Source organism: Echinops telfairi, unplaced genomic scaffold (genome assembly GCF_000313985.2).
Source record: "Echinops telfairi isolate 266 unplaced genomic scaffold, ASM31398v2 ScPeMD7_7463;HRSCAF=8501, whole genome shotgun sequence".
NCBI lineage: Eukaryota > Metazoa > Chordata > Mammalia > Afrosoricida > Tenrecidae > Echinops > Echinops telfairi.
Genome location: NW_022111363.1, coordinates 4,210,251 through 4,229,415, shown reverse-complemented (window position 1 = coordinate 4,229,415; position 19,165 = coordinate 4,210,251). Strand labels below are relative to the sequence as shown.

Genomic DNA, 19,165 nt, shown 5'->3' with positions numbered 1-19,165 from the left:
CAGAAGCGCACTGGAGCCTCTGACCATTCCTTAGCCTTCATTTGCGGCCCCTCCTTCCCAGAAGCTCGGACTGTCTCTGAAGTTGTCTCCTCTCAGATCTCTTGAACCCTGTGCCTCCACCCCCTGCACCTGCTGGGGTCTGAGCCTGCCCCCCACCACCCTGTCTCCCAGAATCTAACCGAGTGCAGGGGAAGTTTGCCAGGTGACTGGGCCTGGCCCCCAAAACCCCAGTGGGGTGGTGAGGAAGGAGACTGGCCCAGGATAGAAAGGTTGACAAGTTACAGCTCGGGCTCCCCAGGGAGATGGAGGGAGAACTTCCCAGGCTCAGTAAGTACCAGGACCTTCCCAGCCTGCTTCCTGCCTCCGCCAGCCCCCTGGGTTGTAAGAGAGGATGGCGGAGAGATGGCGAACTGCAAGTTGAGGGAGAGGAAGGACGTTTGTTTGGTTTTCACTGTGGAGGTTCCTCTCACGGTGGCTTTTCTTTCCGTTCGCCCACCAGCTCTGAATTGAACAGGGCCGAGCCAGGTGGGCAGCCTCGACCTGAGCAGAGCTGTTTGGGGGATTCTTGCAACCAGGGAGCATACATTTCTCTCCGTTTGCCTCGCTCACTCCCCACTGCCTGGTTTTACTGGAGAGCAGTGGAGTGGAGAGTGAGCATCGGTTTCCCTTTACCGCGATGACATTTGATTTCTGTGGCAGTCCTGGGTGTGCGGCCAGCGCCTCATTCTTTGAAGTTTGGTCTCCTCCTTGCTACTTTTCAGCCACGTCCTTTCTTCCTCTTTTCCCTTGATCTGAAGGGCCTGGTGGCTGTGGCCCCTGGGGCTCGGGTTTGAGCAGCCTATCAACAAGCATTCCCAGGGTTTCTTTTCCCCCCTTTCGCTCATTCTGCCCTATACACTTAGTAACTACATAGGGAGCCCTGGTGGTGTAGTGGTTACATGTTGGCCTGCTTAGCTAATAGGTCAGCAGTTCAAAACCACCAACTGCTCCTCGGGAGAAAGACAAGGCTCTCTGCTCCTGTGAAGAGTAACAGCTCGGAAACCCACAGGGGTTTCCTATAGGGTCGCTCTGAGTTGGTATCAACTCGATGGCAGTGAGTTTTTTAAAGTATCTCCATAGCGCCAGTGGTGAGACTGTGTCTGCTTTATAGAGAGGGAGACTGAGGCTCAGGGATGTGAAGTGCCTGCTCTCCAGTCCCCTCTACCGACCAGAGCTGGGGATACAACCTGACTCCCACCGTTGCCAAAGTCTGCGCCCCACAGTAATTGTTGAAAATGACAACTATTTCTCGATGGCCAGGCATGAGGCCTTCCAGAGACACCCACGGATCCAGTGGTGGTGGCCTTGCACAGCTCCGGCACAGAGGGGGCAAGAACACGAAGCCAGGGGTGGGGGTGGGAGTGGGTTACGGCTCTAGGTCTGCACGTCTGGATGCAGACACAGAGACGCTGCCGCTTGACGGAGGGTCCTTTCCGCATCCCCTGCAGACGGAGGGCGTGCGTGTGTCTGTGAATGTCCTCAACAAGCAGAAGACCGCCCCTCTGCTGTTCGTGGTCCGCCAGAAGGAAGCTGTGGTGTCCTTCCAGGTGCCCCTCATCCTACGAGGGCTGTGAGTAGGACCCGGGGACCCGGAAGTGGGGGTGGCCCAGGCCCAGAACACCCAAGAACTCTGCAGTTTCTCTTCCTCGTTCTCTGAAGCAAGAGGCTCATCAGGGCATGAGGGCCAAGTCAGCCAGCCTTCATTTCGTCACTCTGGTGGGGTGGGGGTGTAGGGCCAGCAGCATGGTGGAGACCAGATTGGAGGACGTGAGGTCTTGCTCTCCCTGCAGTGGCCACCAGGCTGGGGCCGTAGTCTCGTCCTAACTCTCTGCTTCCCGCCTTAGGTATCAGCGCAAGTACCTCTACCAAAAGGTGGAACGAACTTTGTGTCAACCCCCCACAAAGAATGAGTCCGAGGTGCAGTTCTTCTACGTGGACGTGTCCACCCTGTCCCCAGTTAACACCACGTACCAGCTCCGAGTCAGCCGAATGGATGACTTCGTGCTCAGGTCAGCAGGGGGCAGCACGGGGACCACGTGCCTCTGTCCCAAGCTCCAGAGTGACTGTGGGGTGGGTGGTCTCTTCTCTGCCCTGCAGGACCGGGGAGCATTTCAGCTTCAATACCACAGCAGCTCAGCCTCAGGTAAAATGTCCCTGTCTGCTACCCTCGAGAAGGGAAGGGCAAAGCTGGGGCTGAGAGTGGGCACGTCAGTGGTCTTGCTGGGACTTTCAAGTTGACCGAAGTTTCCATGGGGGCACTCTGGAAATAGGAATTCTGACCTGAAGCTGTTAAGGGACAGGCATCATGGGGCAGTGAGAGACATGGGTTTACCTCCCAGGCTGTGTGTTCTGAGTGCCCGGCTGAGGTTGAGGGAAGCATGCAGTCAGCACTGTTTCTCATGAAGGCCCATGTCCCCAGAGAACACCCCTGTCCCACCCTGAGAGCATTCTGGGTCCTCACCTACCGGGACAGAGCACCCTCACGTCATGCTCAGGCATCCATCCTCTGTTCCCGCCCGCGCTTTTCCATCTAGTATTTCAAATACGAGTTCCCGGAAGGTGTGGACTCCGTGATTGTCAAGGTGACCTCCAATAAGGCTTTCCCCTGCTCGGTCATCTCTATCCAGGATGTCCTGGTAAGTGGACCGACCATTCCTTTTTTTAAAATCTTTTTATTGGGGGATCGTACAACTCTTATCACAATCCATACATACATCTATTGTGTCAAGCACATTTGTACATGTGTTGCCATCATCATTCTCAAAATTGCTTTCTACTTGAACTGTTGATATCAGTGCCTCGTTTCCCCCCTCCTCCTCCCTCTCTCACGAACTCTTGATAATTTGCAATTTTTTTTTCCATGCCTTACACTGACCACTGTCTCCCTTCTCCCACTTTTCTGTTGTCCGTCCTCCTGGGAAGGGGTTATATGTAGGTCACTGTGATCGGTTCCCCCTTTCTCCCCCCACCTTCCCTCCACCCTCCTGGTATTGCTACTCTCATTATTGGTCCTGAGGGGTTTATCTGTGCTGCAAGCTCTTATCTGTACCAGTGTACATGCTCTGGTCTAGCTGGATTTGTAAGGTAAAATTGGGGTCATGATAGTGTTGGAGAGGAAGCATTAAAGAACTAGAGGAAAGTTGTATGTTTCATTGGTGCTATACTGCACCCTGACTGGCTAGTCTCTTCCTTGTGACCCTTCTGTAATGTCTACATATGGGCTTTAGGTCTCTACTCCGCGCTTCCCCTCGTTCACATTGATATGATTTTTTGTTCTGGGTCTTTGATGCCTGATACCTTGATCCCATCAACACCTCATGATCACACAGGCTGGTGTGCTTCCATGTGGGCTTTGTTGCTTCTCAGCTAGATGACTGCTTGTTTATCTTCAAGCTTTTAAGACCCCAGACGTTATATCTTTTGAAAGCCGTAGCCTGACCCTTTTGCTCACGTCCCCACCTATGAGCGTTAGGGCCCTAAGTCAGCCCCTGTCCGCCTCCCCTTTCCATCCTCCGGCTGTAGTGCCCTGTCTATGACCTGGACAACAATGTGGCCTTCATCGGCATGTACCAGACGATGACTAAGAAAGCAGCCATCACCGTGCAGGTAGGAAACCGCACACGGGAGAGGCATAGCCAGGTGATCAGCTCTCCTGACACCTCTCGTTCCTTCTCCTCTGCCCTTGCCCTCCCTTCCCCACAAGAGGGAGACTTGGGAGTCTCCTGAAATCCCTGGAGAGGGGTACTCTTTCTGGCTGCCATATGTACTTCATATTCACAGTGGGAATTAGGAGGGGATGGGTTTCTCAGGGCTACCTGTGCCGGGGGCAGGGGAGGAGGGCTGAGCCATGTGCCCACCTTCTGCTATCCAGAGATTTGGCTGTGGCTGCTTAGTGGGCCCTCTGCCCCTGCCTGCCAGCCTGTCACTGGACAGCACGTGAGTGCCACAGCCTCTGGGTGAGGCACATTTGCTCATATGGCCCTAGTCTCTAGGGTCAAGGTTTGGGCTCTGGTGCCAGGCGGGCGGACCAGCTTGGATCCTGGCTGCGCCACGAACTGGCCCTGTGCCCCGAAGCAAACATCTCTGAACCTGGATCATGGAGATGAGAGGGCACGTGGGGAAGAGGCCCTCATGGATTTGAGCTGCATCAGAACACATACAGAGAGGAGCGCGTTGCCCAGCCTGCACAAAGGGTTTGCGGACCAGGGCTAGCGACGGCGACAACGCAGACCCGCCCTGCTGATGGCTGTCATCGTCTCCCCTCAGCGCAAGGACTTCCCCAGCAACAGCTTTTATGTGGTGGTGGTGGTGAAGACCGAAGACCAGGCCTGCGGGGGCTCCTTGCCTTACTACCCCTTTGTGGAAGGTACGTGGTGTGTCCCGGGCCTGGCTGGGGATGGGCAGCTGGAGGAACCCGGGGGGCTGGCTGGTGGGCCTTGGACTCCTGGAGGCCTGGCCCCACCAGCTGTGTGCTCTGGCAGCCCTTTCATTACCATGTGGCATTCACTTCCAGATGAACCGGTTGATCAAGGGCACCGCCAGAAAACCCTGTCTGTGCTGGTGTCTCGAGCAGTCACGTGTGAGTGTGGGTGGTGGAGTGCAGGGGAGCTGGCCTGGGCTCTTCCTCCAGCCTTGGGTGTGGGATGTTCTCTGCATGGGGACGACGACCAGGCCTACTCCAGCAGGCCGAGGCAGTTGCAAGAGGCTGCATTCTGGTCAGGCTGTGAGACCAGACGGGGAGGGCCAGGAGGTGCTTCACCGCCCCGTGGCAGGAAGGCTCCGGGACTGGAGATAGAAAGTTCCCAGTTAGGCTTCTCCCCCTGCTGCCCAGCGAGCGCTACTGCAGCCTCGCCGGCTGCCTCTGTTCGGTGCCACAGACTCATCAGACCAGACCCCTAGGCTCGCCGAGTTGTGAGGTTTGGCACAAAATTAATGAGTAAGGACCAGGCTCAAGCCAGTGTCCCATTAAATATTGACCAAAAGATTGGAAACCGCCGCACCCTCCCGTAAACTAAAATCACTTTTAGGGGTTGGGCTGGGTGGGAAAAGAAGTCTCTTCTACATAGGGTATTTAGCAAATATTTATTGAGCACCTCTGTGTGTCAGGTGCTGGGTGAGGGCCCCAGGGCCAGGCTGTTGCCACCCCAAGTGCTGGCCGCCAGGATGAGCCCAGAGCAGGGCACCATGGGGACTATGAAGGGTGGGAATGCCTTCCCAAGGGACCCTGTCCCTGAGCTGTGTTCTGAGCCCTGAGAGACACATGGAAGAGGAGGTTCTGAGATCTGGCTGGGTAGCGGTGATGGTTGTACAACGTGGGCCGTGAGCTAAGCGTTACAGAGCCATGCGGTGAGAGAATGGTTGGGACAGCAGAGGTCTCACTAGACTCCATTATAAGACAGAATTTTCAAGGCGAGAGAGGGCATTCTAGCGGAGGACATAACATGAGCAAAGACAGGGTCCTGTTAAAGGCTGGTGCATTTGGGGACTTTCAGGCGGTTGAGATGCGCTGGGTCATTGCATCTGAGGGGAGAGGTGGTGCGAGAAGGGACTGGGGAGGAAATCCAAGTCAGTAGGGGCTTTGTGGACTTGGGTCAGCCATGGACAGTGCTGATCGCCTTCTCCCTGCTTCCATCCCCACAGCTGAGGCCTACGTTGGTGGCATGCTCTTCTGCCTGGGCATATTTCTCTCCTTCTACCTGCTGACCATCCTCCTGGCCTGTTGGGAAAATTGGAGGTAAAGTGGAGGAGTTCTGGGCACATGGGGCGAGGGGGGTGGGGGGTTGGAGATGGCTGCCGGGTCAGGGCTCAGCCTGGCCCACCTTCATTGCCCTTGCCTGGGTGGAATGGCGGGCAAGGTGTGTGGTTCACACCCCACCTCCTCTGGCATCTGCGTCCTCCCCAGACGGGGATCCTGGATGGAGAGCCAGGGTTAGGTGGGGTGGGATGGGTAGAAGGAAGACTAGCCCAGTGTTGGAGGGACCCTTGTCCTGCCCCACCTGAGTAGCCCTCGGATCCTGTCCCTGCAGGCAGAAGAAGAAGACCCTGCTGGTGGCCATGGACCGAGCCTGCCCAGAAAGTGGTACCTCCTAGGGGATGGGGCAGGGAGGTGATCCTGGTGGATGTTTGCCCCAGGGCCTCTGGGAGAAAGGCCTGGGCACCTTGGGAGAATTCACCTGGGAGCAAGGTGGAGATGGGGCTGGGGCATTGTGTCCGGCCCCTTCTGGCCACCCCTTGGCTTCTGCTTGCTTGCTCGCTCACGCTCTGTCTGCCGGAGGTGGTGTAGCTCACCGCCTCTGGAGTAATTGATCTGTGCTCCTCCTCTCTCCCCTCTTGCCCTCCTCCTGCTTGGGACCTTCTCTCAGCTTCTCTCCTTGGTAAGCTCCAGGGGCTGCCGGCAAGAGGCACAGTCCAGATGTGGGAGGGCAGTGAGGTGCCGGGTGCCTTGGTGGGTCCACCAGGCAGGCCGGGTGCTGTGTGTCCATGTGTCCATTCTGGCTGCTCACACAGCCACATCCACTCCTTGGCTGCACTGTCTTTTGAGGGAGGTCGTCTGGCGGCGAGTGTTTCCCTGGGGAAGCACGGGCAAGCTTGGGCAGGTGGTGGTGGTGGGGAACCAGGCCTGTTTGCCTGCAGAGGTGCTTATGGGATGTGGCCAGCCTGGCCCCTCGAGGCCCGTCTCCTCTGGCTTCTTCCTGTCTCCTCTCTGCTTCTAGGGCTAAGGGACCTTGGCTTCTCATTGCAGGCCACCCTCGGGTCCTGGCCGATGCCTTCCCTGGCAGCTCCCCGTATGAGGCTTACAGCTACGGCTCCTTCGGTAGGTGGCAAAGCCAGCGGCTCAGCTGGGCTTGCCCACTCCCATGAGGCCTGGTTCCCTTGGGCAGCCCCGCTCAGAGCTCAGAGCCCCTCAGTCTGGGCCCCGCCTCCCCTCCCCTGCTCACCACTTGGCTGCTACCCCGGTCCGCAGAGAACTGCCCCGGATCCACAGATGGTTTTCTGGACAGCGTGGGCACCGGGGACCTGTCCTACAGTTACCAAGGTGAGAGGCCCCGCCAGGCCGGTGGCTGTGCGGTGCAGGGCTGGCATTGGCTGGGTGACAGGTGTTGGTGGGTGGTGGCCTCATCTGTCAGATGCTGGACCCAGGGGAGGACCTGCTGGTCTCCTGGCCCCTCTCCTCCCTGTGCCCTTTGCTCCTGCGACCCCAGCTCCCCGGTAACTTTCCCTTTCCTTTGAAGGGCTCGACCAGTTCAAGCGGCGTCTCCCCTCTGGCCAGATGCGGCAGCTGTGCATTGCCATGGGTAGTTGTGGGGGAGCGGGGGTGCTGCTTGGCCAATCAGCTGCTGCCAGGGCAGTCCACCCATTGGAGCGCCCGCTCTGGGGCCCAGAAAGATGCTGCTCTGTGCATGGCTTCTCCCCTGCTGCCAGTGATTGCCAGTTCTGTGTCTTCTGGGGCGGGCAGGCTCTAAGCCCTGGGACTGGGGGGCTAGTGTCCCACCTGGCTTCCAGCCACCACCTGGGCACCCACTTCCTGGCCTCCTGGGGGCCTTTGATCCGGCAAGGTGACTCTTAAGAGGCAAACGTGACTCTTAAGAGGCAAATGGGTTAAAGGAGGCAGCCTTTCATCTTTGCCTGCCCTCCAAGGCCTTGGGGGTCCTGACCCTGTGGGGGCCAAGGCGCTGTCTTCTCAGAACCCACAGAACAGGGAACCTTCTAATCAGCACGGCCGCTGCCCAGTCCCACCCTGTTGCTGGGCCTGAGGGTCTACTTGGAGTCCTGGCCTAAGAAGCTCTGGGTCAGTGAGCGAGCAGACGGAGGCCGGGAGCAAAGCCAGGGTGGCCTCCCTTGCTCCCGCCCCCCATGGACTTAGGCTGAGCCCACAGCCATCCCTGCTCTGAGCCCTGGCCCACCGTCTGCCTTGCCTCCACCGCCTCTCAATTTTGACAATTGCCTCAGGAGGCAGGGCCGCACCTGGGGTGCCCTCGCCTGCCAGTACAAGCCTGCTCCCTGTACTGCCTCCTCAGACCCGGTGGGCACGCGGCCGCGGCTGGACTCGATGAGCTCCGTGGAGGAGGACGACTATGATACGCTGGCCGACATCGACTCCGACAAGAACGTCATCCGCACCAAGGTCAGGTGCGCTCCCCAGCGGGGGAGGGGCTCCCTGGGGCAGGGGGTCCTAGAGCACATTGGCTCAGCCCCTGGGCCTCAGCAGCGGCAGCAGGGGGGTGGTCTCTATACCTGCCCCTCCGAACGGTGGGTCAGCAGCGGGGCTCACTGCAGCCTCCCCTCAGCAATACCTCTACGTGGCGGACCTGGCCCGGAAGGACAAGCGTGTCCTGCGGAAAAAGTACCAGATCTATTTCTGGTGAGTGAGCCCAGCGGCCCGGGGTGCCCGTGGCTGGCAGTGACTTCCTGGGTCCTGCCCGCCTCACCGTTGCCCCTTTCCCCCCAGGAACATTGCCACCATCGCTGTCTTCTACGCCCTCCCCGTGGTGCAGCTGGTGATCACCTACCAAACGGTGAGGGCGGGCGCAGACCCTCTGCCCAGCTTGGGCTCTGCAGAGAGCAAGGACCCGTCTCGATGGAAATCCCACCTCTGCCTCCTGGGCTGGGTGAACTGGGCAAAGCAAAAGACTGCCCCAAGCATGGGTAGCAGGGTGGCACCAGCGGGGGTTGTGGGGTTTCTGAAACAAGCCTGAGACGTGGCAAGGATTTCCCTTCCCTTTTCTCCGTCCTGTGGGCAGGAACCCCTGGGCTCCCAGCTGTCAGCCACGCCCAGCCACAGGCCTGCAGAAACCTGCTGGCCCCGTTGGCACTTCCTGTCCTTGGCTTCCTGGCCAGAGCGACCAGGGCCTGGCTCCCACGTCCCTCAGGCTGTGTGCTCTAACACCCTCCCCCTGCAGGTGGTGAATGTCACAGGGAATCAGGACATCTGCTACTACAACTTCCTGTGCGCTCACCCGCTGGGCAACCTCAGGTGGGGCCAATGCTGGCAGGCCACTTTCCCCAGGAAGAGGCCGCTTCGGTGGGGGGTGGGGGGTGGGGGTGGGGACCCCTTGGGACTTGGACTCAGTAGTCTGGGACAGAGGCCCAGCCAGCAGCGTGCCCTGCGTGGTGTGCTCTGCAGCGCCTTCAACAACATCGTCAGCAACCTGGGCTACATCCTGCTGGGCCTGCTCTTCCTGCTCATCATCCTGCAGCGAGAGATCAACCACAACCGGGCCCTGCTGCGCAACGACCTCTACGCCCTGGTGAGCAGCCCCGCCCGTCCGCAGCTGGCCTCCACAGGCCTCCCCTTACCCTCTGCCACTCCGCACGTGAGGGCCCCTCCCCAGCCCACCACCCCCTGCCGTTCTTCTGCACCCCAGGAATGCGGGATCCCGAAGCACTTTGGCCTCTTCTACGCCATGGGCACCGCTCTGATGATGGAGGGTCTGCTCAGCGCCTGCTATCATGTCTGCCCCAACTACACCAACTTCCAGTTTGGTGAGTGAGGCCACCACTCCCCGTGCCCCGCAGGCAGGGGCCCCGAGGCTCAGTCCAGCCAGGGACGGGTGGCAGGGCTGGCACGCAGAGAAGAAGCCCTCAGCGGCTCCAGCATCCGTGCGCCGAGCGTCCCTGGCTGCCAGGGTGTGCACATGCGCTGAGAACACTGATCTGATGAGTCCAACCTGGGACGCCCGAGTGCCCACCCACCCACCGCTTGCTGGCCCCGTCACCAGGGGGAGATGCTGGGTGTCGGTGGGCTCACGTGGCGCTCCACCTGCAGACACGTCGTTCATGTACATGATTGCCGGGCTCTGCATGCTCAAGCTGTACCAGAAGCGGCACCCGGACATCAACGCCAGCGCCTACAGCGCCTACGCCTGTCTGGCCATCGTCATCTTCTTCTCTGTGCTGGGCGTGGTGAGCATCTCGCCCCTCTGCAGCCGCTCCCACTTCCTAACAACCCCGGGCTGCCCAGCCAGGCCCGGCAGCCACCTTGGCTCTTCTGAGTGAAGGGCCAGGTCCCAGGGCCCCCCTCCCACCATCACACACACCGGCGGTCTGATGCCTGGGGTCCTCCACCTACAGGTCTTTGGCAAAGGGAACACGGTGTTCTGGATCGTCTTCTCCGTCATCCACATCACTGCCACCCTGCTGCTCAGCACGCAGCTCTATTACATGGGCCGTTGGAAGCTGGGTGAGGCTCTGCTCAGCTCGGGGAGCCGGGGCAGTGGGGGCAGGCGCCCAGGTGGTGAGGGTTTGGTGGGTGGCCTCGTGGGACTGGCTGTCCCTCCAGGAGTCACTGGCTAAGGAATGGCCCTGTGAGGCAAGGGTCCCACAGGAGGGGCGGCTGGGCCTTTCAGCGCTGCGTGTTCTCCCCGCAGACTCGGGCATCTTCCGGCGCATCCTTCACGTGCTCTACACTGACTGCATCCGGCAGTGCACCGGGCCCCTCTACGTGGTACCTGCCCTGCGCCCCAGTCCCACCCTTATCGCACAGCCAGCTCTGGGGAGGGCTGGAGACCAGCTGCTCCGTGCTGCCCACCCCCGCTCAGCCCCGCGGCATCTCTGTCTCTGCTTCCCCCACAGGACCGCATGGTGCTGCTGGTCGTGGGCAACATCATCAACTGGTCGCTGTGAGTCTGGCAGGACAGACGACTTGGGGCGTAGCCAGCCTGTGGCTTCTGGGGAGCCAGGGACAACTGCTGAGTTTGGGGGCTAAAGAGAAAGGTGGGGGGCTCCTGGCTGGCGTGTGCGAGCAGCCCCGGCCCCACATTACAATCCAGCGTGGTGAGGGAGCCCTTCCCGCCCTGCCTCTACTCCGCTGCCTCACCAGCCCTCCCTGCCTTTGCCAGCGCTGCCTACGGGCTCATCGTGCGCCCCAACGACTTCGCCTCCTACCTGCTGGCCATCGGCATCTGCAACCTGCTTCTGTACTTCGCCTTCTACATCATCATGAAGGTGCGTGGGGTCGCCCTGATGCGTGTCCGTCCATTCCAGTGAAGTCTTCAGAGGAGAGGCAGGTGCCCTCTGGGAGGCAGTGACACCTTACAAAGCCATTTCCTGAGTTCCAGCTTCCCAGAGTGGCCCACGAGGCTGGTAGCCTTTCAGGGTGCAGGTGGGAAGGCCCCCATTCCGCGCAGAAGGAGTTGAGAGGAGGTCATGATCACTATGTCGGTGGTGGGCTTAGGGCCTGGCGGGCCGAAGTGCAGAGGGGACACTGACCCTCGGGGACTTTCAGGGACTCTCATCCAAGGTGAGAGGACCCATCCGCAAGAAAGTGAGCCCCCTGGTCAGCACCATCTGCCTTCGCTGAGAGTCCATGGCTGCCCTGGTGTGATGGACATCAGGGGGAAGGGCCCCAGGCTGTTAGCACCGGAGACAGGTTGAGCTAGGTGGCTGTGTGAGCTGAGGGTGTGAATTCAACAAGACTTCCAGAGTCGGGGCAGTACCCCTGAGAGCTGGGGGGCGCGGCTGGCTCCTCACCCAGCTCTCCCCTCCCTGCCCCTGCAGCTGCGCAGTGGGGAGAGGATCAAGCTCATCCCCCTGCTGTGCATCGCCGGCACCTCTGTGGTCTGGGGCTTCGCGCTCTTCTTCTTCTTCCAGGGACTCAGCACCTGGCAGGTGAGCCATCCTCCTGCAGGTAGAAGCAGGGCGGAGCCAACAAGTAAGGGATCCAGCTCTGTGTTTTCCTGAGGGAGTCTGTCACAGAGGCGTCCGAGCTCATGAGGTGCGGCCCGCCCCCCTTGGAAAAGAGAGCCTCCCTTCCTGTCATGTTATGCTTGAGGTCCGAGATCAGAATGAAGTCTGACGGACAGACCCTGCAAGCCCAGCCCAGCCCACGAGAGACTGTTGGTCTCGTTGGTTGTCTGCAGTGTGCCAGGTGCAGTGAGGGGACCCGGCAAGGTGGCTCGGAGAGATGCGCAGGAGGTCCGAGGATGGAGACCCTCTGGAGTTGGGGGGGTCCAAGAAGGCCTCCTAGAGGAGGTGTGGTCATGCTCTTGGCTATAAAGTGGTGGTGGCAGACAAGGGCCCTGTGGCCTGGAGCCCCTGTGACTTGGCTCACAGTCCAGAGGCAGGAACAGAAGAGGCAGCCTCAGTGCACGCACCAGGGAGCCGGGCGAGGATGCTGAGCGGCCTAAAGGAAGCCAGGCCGTGGCTCTCGGTGGAGATGGTTGCCAGCGTGTGGCACAGAAGCCCCCGGGCACAGCAGGCGGGCATCGTATGTTAGATAACAGTTATGACGGGGCCATACTCTGCAGCCGATGGGTCATAACAGCCAGTGTTCTTGAGTCTTGGCTGTGGTGCTTTGGAGGGGCAAACAAAAGAGACCCAGGGGAGCTCTGGGGGAGCAGGGAGGCTAGGGGCAGGGGGGTGCCGTGGGGAGCTTGAGGGGCCCTCATGTGTCCCCGAGCTGTCCAGAGGTGTCACCTCCCTCTGCTCTGATCAAGCCCAGGAGTCTCTGAAGGGGGGAATAGGAGAGAGGACAGGCTCCAGCGTCCATCCTCGGAGCCGGCTCTGTGGGAAGGCCGTCTCCTGTGTGCAGGAGCGTACTTTCCAGGGGGAAGGCCGTCTCCTGTGGGTGGGGGGGAGTCTGGGACAGAGCTCGACAGGGAGCCCCTCCCTCCACTGCCCCCAGAAAACCCCCGCAGAGTCACGGGAGCACAACCGAGACTGCATCCTTCTGGACTTCTTCGATGACCACGACATCTGGCACTTCCTCTCCTCCATCGCCATGTTCGGGTCTTTCCTGGTACGAGAGTGTTGTGGCTGCCCTGCAGGGAGGTGCCCCCTCTCCTACGCCTGACCCCATGCCCTCCCCCCAGGTGTTGCTGACGCTGGATGACGACCTGGACACCGTGCAACGGGACAAGATCTACGTCTTCTAGCACGAGCTGTGCACCCGCAGCCGCCATTGCCGCCGCGCTGGCCTCGGGACAGCTGGGGCTCCAAGCCCCAGCCTTGCTGCATGGGGGCAGGACTGTGTGACCTGGGCCAAGCCTGGCTCAGGACAGCTGTGGGGTGCCTGAGCCCTGCCCACTGCTGAGGGGAAGCTTGCTCCCCTGAAGCCCCTGCAGTGACCACATTGCTGCTTCTATCTCAGTGTTGGGCCTTCTGCCCGTGGCACTCCTGGCTCCTCCCTGGTCCCTCTTCATGAGGAGGAAGGGACGGCCTTGCTGCCTCCTCCATCGTGACTTGTGTCCTACCCATCCCTCCCCTCCTCTGCAGCCTGGGCGGCTCCTAAGCCCTCTACCCACCCAGGCTCCTACTCCAGAGGCCTGGTGCTGTCTCCCACCAGGACCCCTGTTCTCAGGGGGCTTGTACCTGGCTGCCATCACTGCCCTCTAGTTAGCCAGGATGGATGGTGACGTCGGGGGTGGGGTGGGAGCTGGCCAGCTGGTGCCAGGCGCTTTTGGTGCTAAGGCCTGCAAGAGGCTGGGGCAACTGACTCTTAAGCAGTGAGGTCCAGCCTGCATTGCAGAGGCCCCCTCCCCTACCTGTCCTGTCGTGCGCTCTCCACACCCCCCACCCCACCCCGCCCGGGACTGATGCTGGCACCACAATTGGAGGGAAGAGTACCTGGCCTTCCCTGTCGTCCGTTCTGCCCTCCCAGACCCTAGTCCTGCCAAGCCCCAGCTGGGGCCTCTCAGTGCCATTGACACCACTCAGGAATGTCCCCCTGAGTGAAAGGGAGGGAGGGTCCCAAGACCCCTACCCATTTGGATGCGAGTTAGGAAGCCCCACGCCTGTCCCTGTCGGCAGGCAAGGAAGGGAGATGCTGCTCCAGACTCAGCCTTCCTCTGGACCAGGGCGGGCTTCCCAGTGTCCGTCCGTCCAGTCTTCAGCACACACGTCCCCACACAACCTTGCGTTTACACCGTGTTTCCAGCTCGGGGCGTGGGTTGCCCTTAACCCCCCACTGGAACATTCCAGATGCCAAGGGTGGTGGAGGTGCAGCTCGGCCCTCTGTCTCGACTGTGTTCTGCTCACCCACACTTGTTCTCCTGGGTCTCCCTGGGGCCGGCTCTGTGTTAGAACTCCAGGTGACGTCCACCCCGTGCTGCGGTTGCATTCCTGTTTTCTGTGAATGAGGCCGCATTCCATTAAAGAAACAACCAGACACAGGCTCGGGCTGTCCCTGGGTGTGGAGGGGAGACGGGGAGAATGTTGATGGGGTCCTTCCTTCCCCGCCCCAGCTGGTCTCCCATCCGCTTGTTCAAACCAGACTCCCTGCAGCCCTGCCGTCCCCCCACTGCCGTCCCCCCCACCTCCCCAGCCAGGACAAGGATTCTGTCATCTCTAACCTCCACCTGCCCTGTGCTTTACACTGAAAAACTTGGCCCAGGCATTTGCTTGGGAAATTAAAATGGCCTCCCCCCAGTCCTCTGCCCAGCTGCCAGACTGCCACTGACCTCGGGTCTGTGAGGTCCGGGAATGGGATCTGGACTACAGAGTGTCAGGGGGTTTAGCTTCCGAGCTTCCCTCCCTGCTCTCCCCTTCAGGCGCCACTGGGAGGCAGTATAGCTCCATGTGTCGCTGCGTTTGTAAAGCTGGAGGCTGGCTGGCTGCTGGGGGTGGGGGGCGTGGGGCGTGTGTGCTACCAGGTGGTGGTAGGGCGGGGACACCTGAATCCTGACACAAGCTATCCGGAGGAGTCGGCCTCTCCTGGATCGATGGGGACCCGTGTGTTTTCTAGGATTGCATAGGCTTAAGATTATTGGTCATAGAAGCAGTGGTTCCCCACCTTCCTAATGCGGCGGCCCTTTGCAGTGTTCATGTGGTGACCCCCTCAACCATAAAATTATTTTCGTTGCTACTTCATAACTCTAATTTTGCTACTGTTGTGAATTGGGTGACCCATATGAAAGGGTTGCTCAACCCCCCAAAGGGGTTGCGACCCCACAGGTTGAGAACCGCTAGGACCTAGAAGGAGGGAGAGACCATCCAACCCTATCCCTGAACTTCCCACTGTAGTGATGGAGCCTCAGGCCCTGTTAGACCATGAAGAGGGTCACTTCCCAGATGGCCATCTGCCCACTGGACCTTCCCGGCTCATCTCCCCACTCCGAACTCAAGCCCCTCCCAGCTGGGAGCCCCACAGAACCCAAGCAGACTGGTGTCCCCGAAACATTGGGCCTGGCAATCTAGCCTCCACGCAGCTGGGGATCCCCAGGCTCTGCCACCCCTGCCTCACTGGGTAGCCTTAGGCATGACCCGTTCAGCCTGGGTTTTGTCCCTGTAAATGGGCCTAGTCCTCACAGTCTCCGTGTCCCCGTGACCTTCACGGGAGAGTTCACACAGGTGCCTGGCAGGGAGTGAGTTCCCAGGAAAGGTTACTTGCCACCTCCGACCACACACCATCCGCCTTTCCCCATGTTCCTCCTAAACCTTAGGAGCCATACCCCCACCCCCAGCAGCCTTTCCTTGCTCAGGCCAAGGCTGCTTGAATTTCCCTCTCCCAAGAACACTGAGGAAGGAGCAGCCCTGAGCTCAGTAAGCCGAGCCTTGAAGCTCCTGTCCATAAAAGGCTTTTCCCGGCCAGCTCCCCGCCCCCGCCTCGCAGGCTCCATCTCTCAAGCACGCAGAGAATGTCTCCGCAGCCCCCAGGGCAGACTGCTCCAACTGGGAGTCTTTCCCCAAATATGGAGCCTGTCTGTGTGGAGTCAAGGGGGGTGGTGTGTGTGTGGGGTGCAGCGGGGCGTGGGGAAGGGAGCCAGTTTCCTCTAGCAGGGAGGGGGCTGTGGGGGGAGACTGACATCACCAGGGTAGCAGCCCTTTAAACCCATCACCCAGCCAACGCCCTGGCCTGTCTGTCCAAGCCCCAGACACTGAGACCAACCCACGGACTGAGTTCCTCTAGGAGCCCGTAAGTGCAGTGGTGGGGCCAGGGTAGGTGGGCTGGGGCTTGACGCCCCGCGGAGGGTTGCTGCCAGGCTCTGGGAGGCCCCTGCAGGGGATGCTCCCACCCTTCTCAGCAGGTATTATGGGGGTGTTTGCTCCCTCCACTTTAGGGAGGTGGGTCAAGTTTGGTGCGGGATGGCCTTAAGGTGACAGGATTTAGATGGTGCTGAGGGTCATTTGAGCTTGGGGACTGGAGAGAGGGGGCTCTCATCTCTAGCCATGGTCACACCCATAGCATAGGGCCTGTTTCTGGGTGCAGCCAGGAGGGTGCCTGAGTAGTGTGTGGGTCCATCAGCGCTGGAGAGCTGTGTCTCAGGGCCATGGGAGGAGACCCCACAAGTCTTGTACTTGGAAACAAGCAGTGGTGGTGGGTGCCGGGACGGGGGACATGGTGCCTTCTGTGGTCCGAGGGTGGAAGGTTGCCACCATGATTGTGGAATACTAGCCGGAAGGGGCTTTGGCGCGATGGCTGCTCACGGCCCTGGCCGCCCAGGTGCCTAGCCCTTTCCAAGTGATCCGGCGAATCTCCTCAGTGGTTTAAAACAACACACACCTGACAGCCCGCTTGCAGTGACTGCTCCGGTAGGGTTTCCCTGCTGTGCGATCTTTCCTGAGCCGGCTGCCACACCTGTCTGCTGGGGAGGGAGGGCGGTTGTGGTGCGCTGGACACCCACCTGGCATTTACCAGCCAGCGCTTAACCACCGGCAAATGAGGCGGGGAAGTGGGGCACACACCTGTGTGGTAGTGCACACACCTGTGTGGTAGGGCACGTCCTCTTTGCCCCAGGCCACTGCAGATGCAGGGGGCTCGCTCCTCTGGCTGTGCGCATGGAGCGGGAGGGGATATGCTCTGGTTCTACTTGTTTTTCCGGGCTTCCAGGAGGCGGTGGCAGCCGGACTGTTCTTTCTCTCCCACCCGGCCTTCCCTCCTAGGGACCCTGTCCTGTGGTGGCCCCTGTGGGCTGCCCTGAAGCCAGCCCCTCTCCCCAATAGCTCAAAGGTGGGGCAGGGCTGGACTTCGAGGACCTTCCGGGCTTTCTTAGGACTCCCCACTTGCAGCCCCTTCGCCAAGAATGGTGGCGGCTGGTAGTGTGTGTTGTCCCTTCTCGCCCTGCTCCAAGTCCAAGTCCCCGCTGGTCCAGGGGACTTTGCCACGCCGTGTCCCAGCCGCTGAGAACCGTGACACCTTGGACTCTGCCCGCTGCTCAGAATCCCCCGAGACACATTTGCCACCAGGCTGTTTCCACTTGCCACACCTGGTCTGGAGAGGAGGTGGGGGCTACAGCCAGTAGGAGGTGATTGATGGGTGCATGTGCCACAAGGAGGCCGTTGTCCAGCCTGGGGTGGGGGTGGGGTTGAGGGCTAGGACGAACACTGGCTAATGCCCTAGCTGACTTGACTCGGTGACAGTGAGTTTGGTTGGAGTTTTTGGTGGTTTGGAGGGAGGTGAACTTCAAGAGCAGAGCGCGGTACCTTTTGGACCCTCTCGCACCACCTGCCGACAGGGAGGTGGCGATCCCACAGGCTCAGGGAGAAGTGACCTGTCCTTCCGCCCAACTGTGATGCACTCGGGATGATTTGGAAAGTGGGTTGAGGGGAGACGGGTGGGGAGAGGAGGAGTTGGGGGGACGAAGGACTAATGCTCCGAGGGACTCTGCGCCACCACAGAGGAGCCCTGGTGCCCGGTGGTCCCGGTGTTGGGCCCCTAACCACAGTCAGCTGTTGGGAGGAAGCCAAGGTGATGTACTGTTGTTCAGATTTACAGGCCTGGGAAACCCGGTCCGATAAGGTCGCTGAGTCAAGGAGGGCAATTGAGGTTTTGGTTCCACGGCACACTGACCACAGTTCTCGGAGACAGGAACTCTTAGCCCACTTCACGGATGCAAACAGTTGATCGTCATAGGAAAAGGGTGGGGCGGGGCCGTGGGATTTGGCAGCTGCCCCGGGGATGCTATGTGAGTGGGGTTGCTGCAGAGGCCTCCGCCCCGAAGACAGGGAGGCGGGGCCACGGCAACGCCGGCCCTCCCCCATCTTCTCCCTCCTTGGCCATTCTCCCTTCCCAGCCCTTCTCATTTGGGGCCTCTTCGGGAGGTCTTTTCAGACAAACACTGAGCAAGAGGAACACCACCCACGTGTGCTGGGCGGGCGGCCTGGCTCCAGCCGCCGTCACCCTCCTTTCTCGGAGCCCTCAGGGAGGCAGGTGCTGCCGGTCTGGACAGGGGTGGGGTGTGGGGGGGTGCGCGGCTCCCCAGCCCTAGCTGAGGGATTCTTGGCTCTGGCCTGTCCCCGGAGGACGCTGGCTCCTGAGTGATTCAGGCTACTATAGTATTGAGAGCCCAAGGGTGGGAGTGGAAGTTGGCAGGCATTCCCAGCTTCTCTTCGGGAACACAGCTTCTTTGCCAGGAGCTCTGGGATGTTGGTGGTTTCCTCGAACTTGCCAGGGGTGGCGAGTGTGAACTCCTCCAGCCCAGAGGCTGGGCTGGCAGGCAGACACTGGGCCGGAGGGTACAGTTGAAGTCCGACTGGGGAGCACTTCTGTGGTCGAGGCAGAGGTAGTAGGTTGCAGCTCTCGCCCAGCTGGACAAAGAGAGCTGTCTGCTGCTTGTATTTGGCAGAACAACGCTGGCTGCCAGGAAGGCTGCATCTGTGCCTTCGTCTCCGTCCAGTCTTGGCTGGGGGCTGGGGGGAGCGCTAGCCCAGGAACTGGCAAGCTATGGCCAGCCTGTCACTGGGTTTTGTCCATAACGTTCTAAGTGAACTGAGCCACCTTTCTATGTCCATGCACTGTCCACGGCTGGTTTCACAGGACACTCACAGAGACCGCGTGGATGGAAAGGCCCACAGCATTTACTCCTTGCTGCTCCCTGCCCTCGCCCTCCAAAGAGCTGGTATCCTCCTGCCCCTCGAGCAGTGGAAACTGAGCCGGTGGTGCCTTTTTGACTCTCTGGCACCACTCTGCTGGTACAAAGGTGGTGGGGTTGGTGAGCCCACATCCTCCAGGCTCGGAGAAGCGTGCCCTCAGGTGGTCTGTTGCACACACGAGGAAACAGGCTGGGCAGACGGTCCCTGAGGCGGCCGTGCTGTGGCTGAGCACAGCTTGCAGAGCTGCTTCCTGACGCTCTGGCCTCTGCCCTCTCCGTATCTAGCTCTCTCCAGCATGGCCAACAAAGGTCCTTCCTACGGCATGAGCCGCGAGGTGCAGTCCAAAATCGAGAAGAAGTACGACGAGGACCTGGAGGAG

At 60.2% G+C, this 19,165-nt stretch overlaps 1 protein-coding gene across 1 annotated transcript; it reads left to right on the top strand.

Annotated features, from left to right (window-relative positions):
• Nucleotides 1-676: 676 nt before the first annotated feature.
• SIDT2 (SID1 transmembrane family member 2) lies at nucleotides 677-14,143 on the top strand. The gene is made up of 28 exons (XM_045283572.1): nucleotides 677-707; nucleotides 1,438-1,609; nucleotides 1,884-2,048; nucleotides 2,137-2,182; nucleotides 2,574-2,675; nucleotides 3,562-3,645; nucleotides 4,306-4,405; nucleotides 4,553-4,618; nucleotides 5,680-5,773; nucleotides 6,066-6,118; nucleotides 6,402-6,413; nucleotides 6,782-6,853; nucleotides 7,004-7,075; nucleotides 7,272-7,334; nucleotides 8,058-8,164; nucleotides 8,328-8,401; nucleotides 8,489-8,555; nucleotides 8,940-9,013; nucleotides 9,164-9,287; nucleotides 9,405-9,522; nucleotides 9,806-9,942; nucleotides 10,111-10,219; nucleotides 10,407-10,483; nucleotides 10,612-10,658; nucleotides 10,878-10,983; nucleotides 11,536-11,646; nucleotides 12,662-12,775; nucleotides 12,849-14,143. Exons 1-28 carry the CDS (start codon nucleotides 677-679, stop codon nucleotides 12,909-12,911), a joined length of 2,460 nt encoding a protein of 819 aa, XP_045139507.1. The 3' UTR covers nucleotides 12,912-14,143.
• The last annotated feature ends 5,022 nt before the right edge of the window (nucleotides 14,144-19,165 follow it).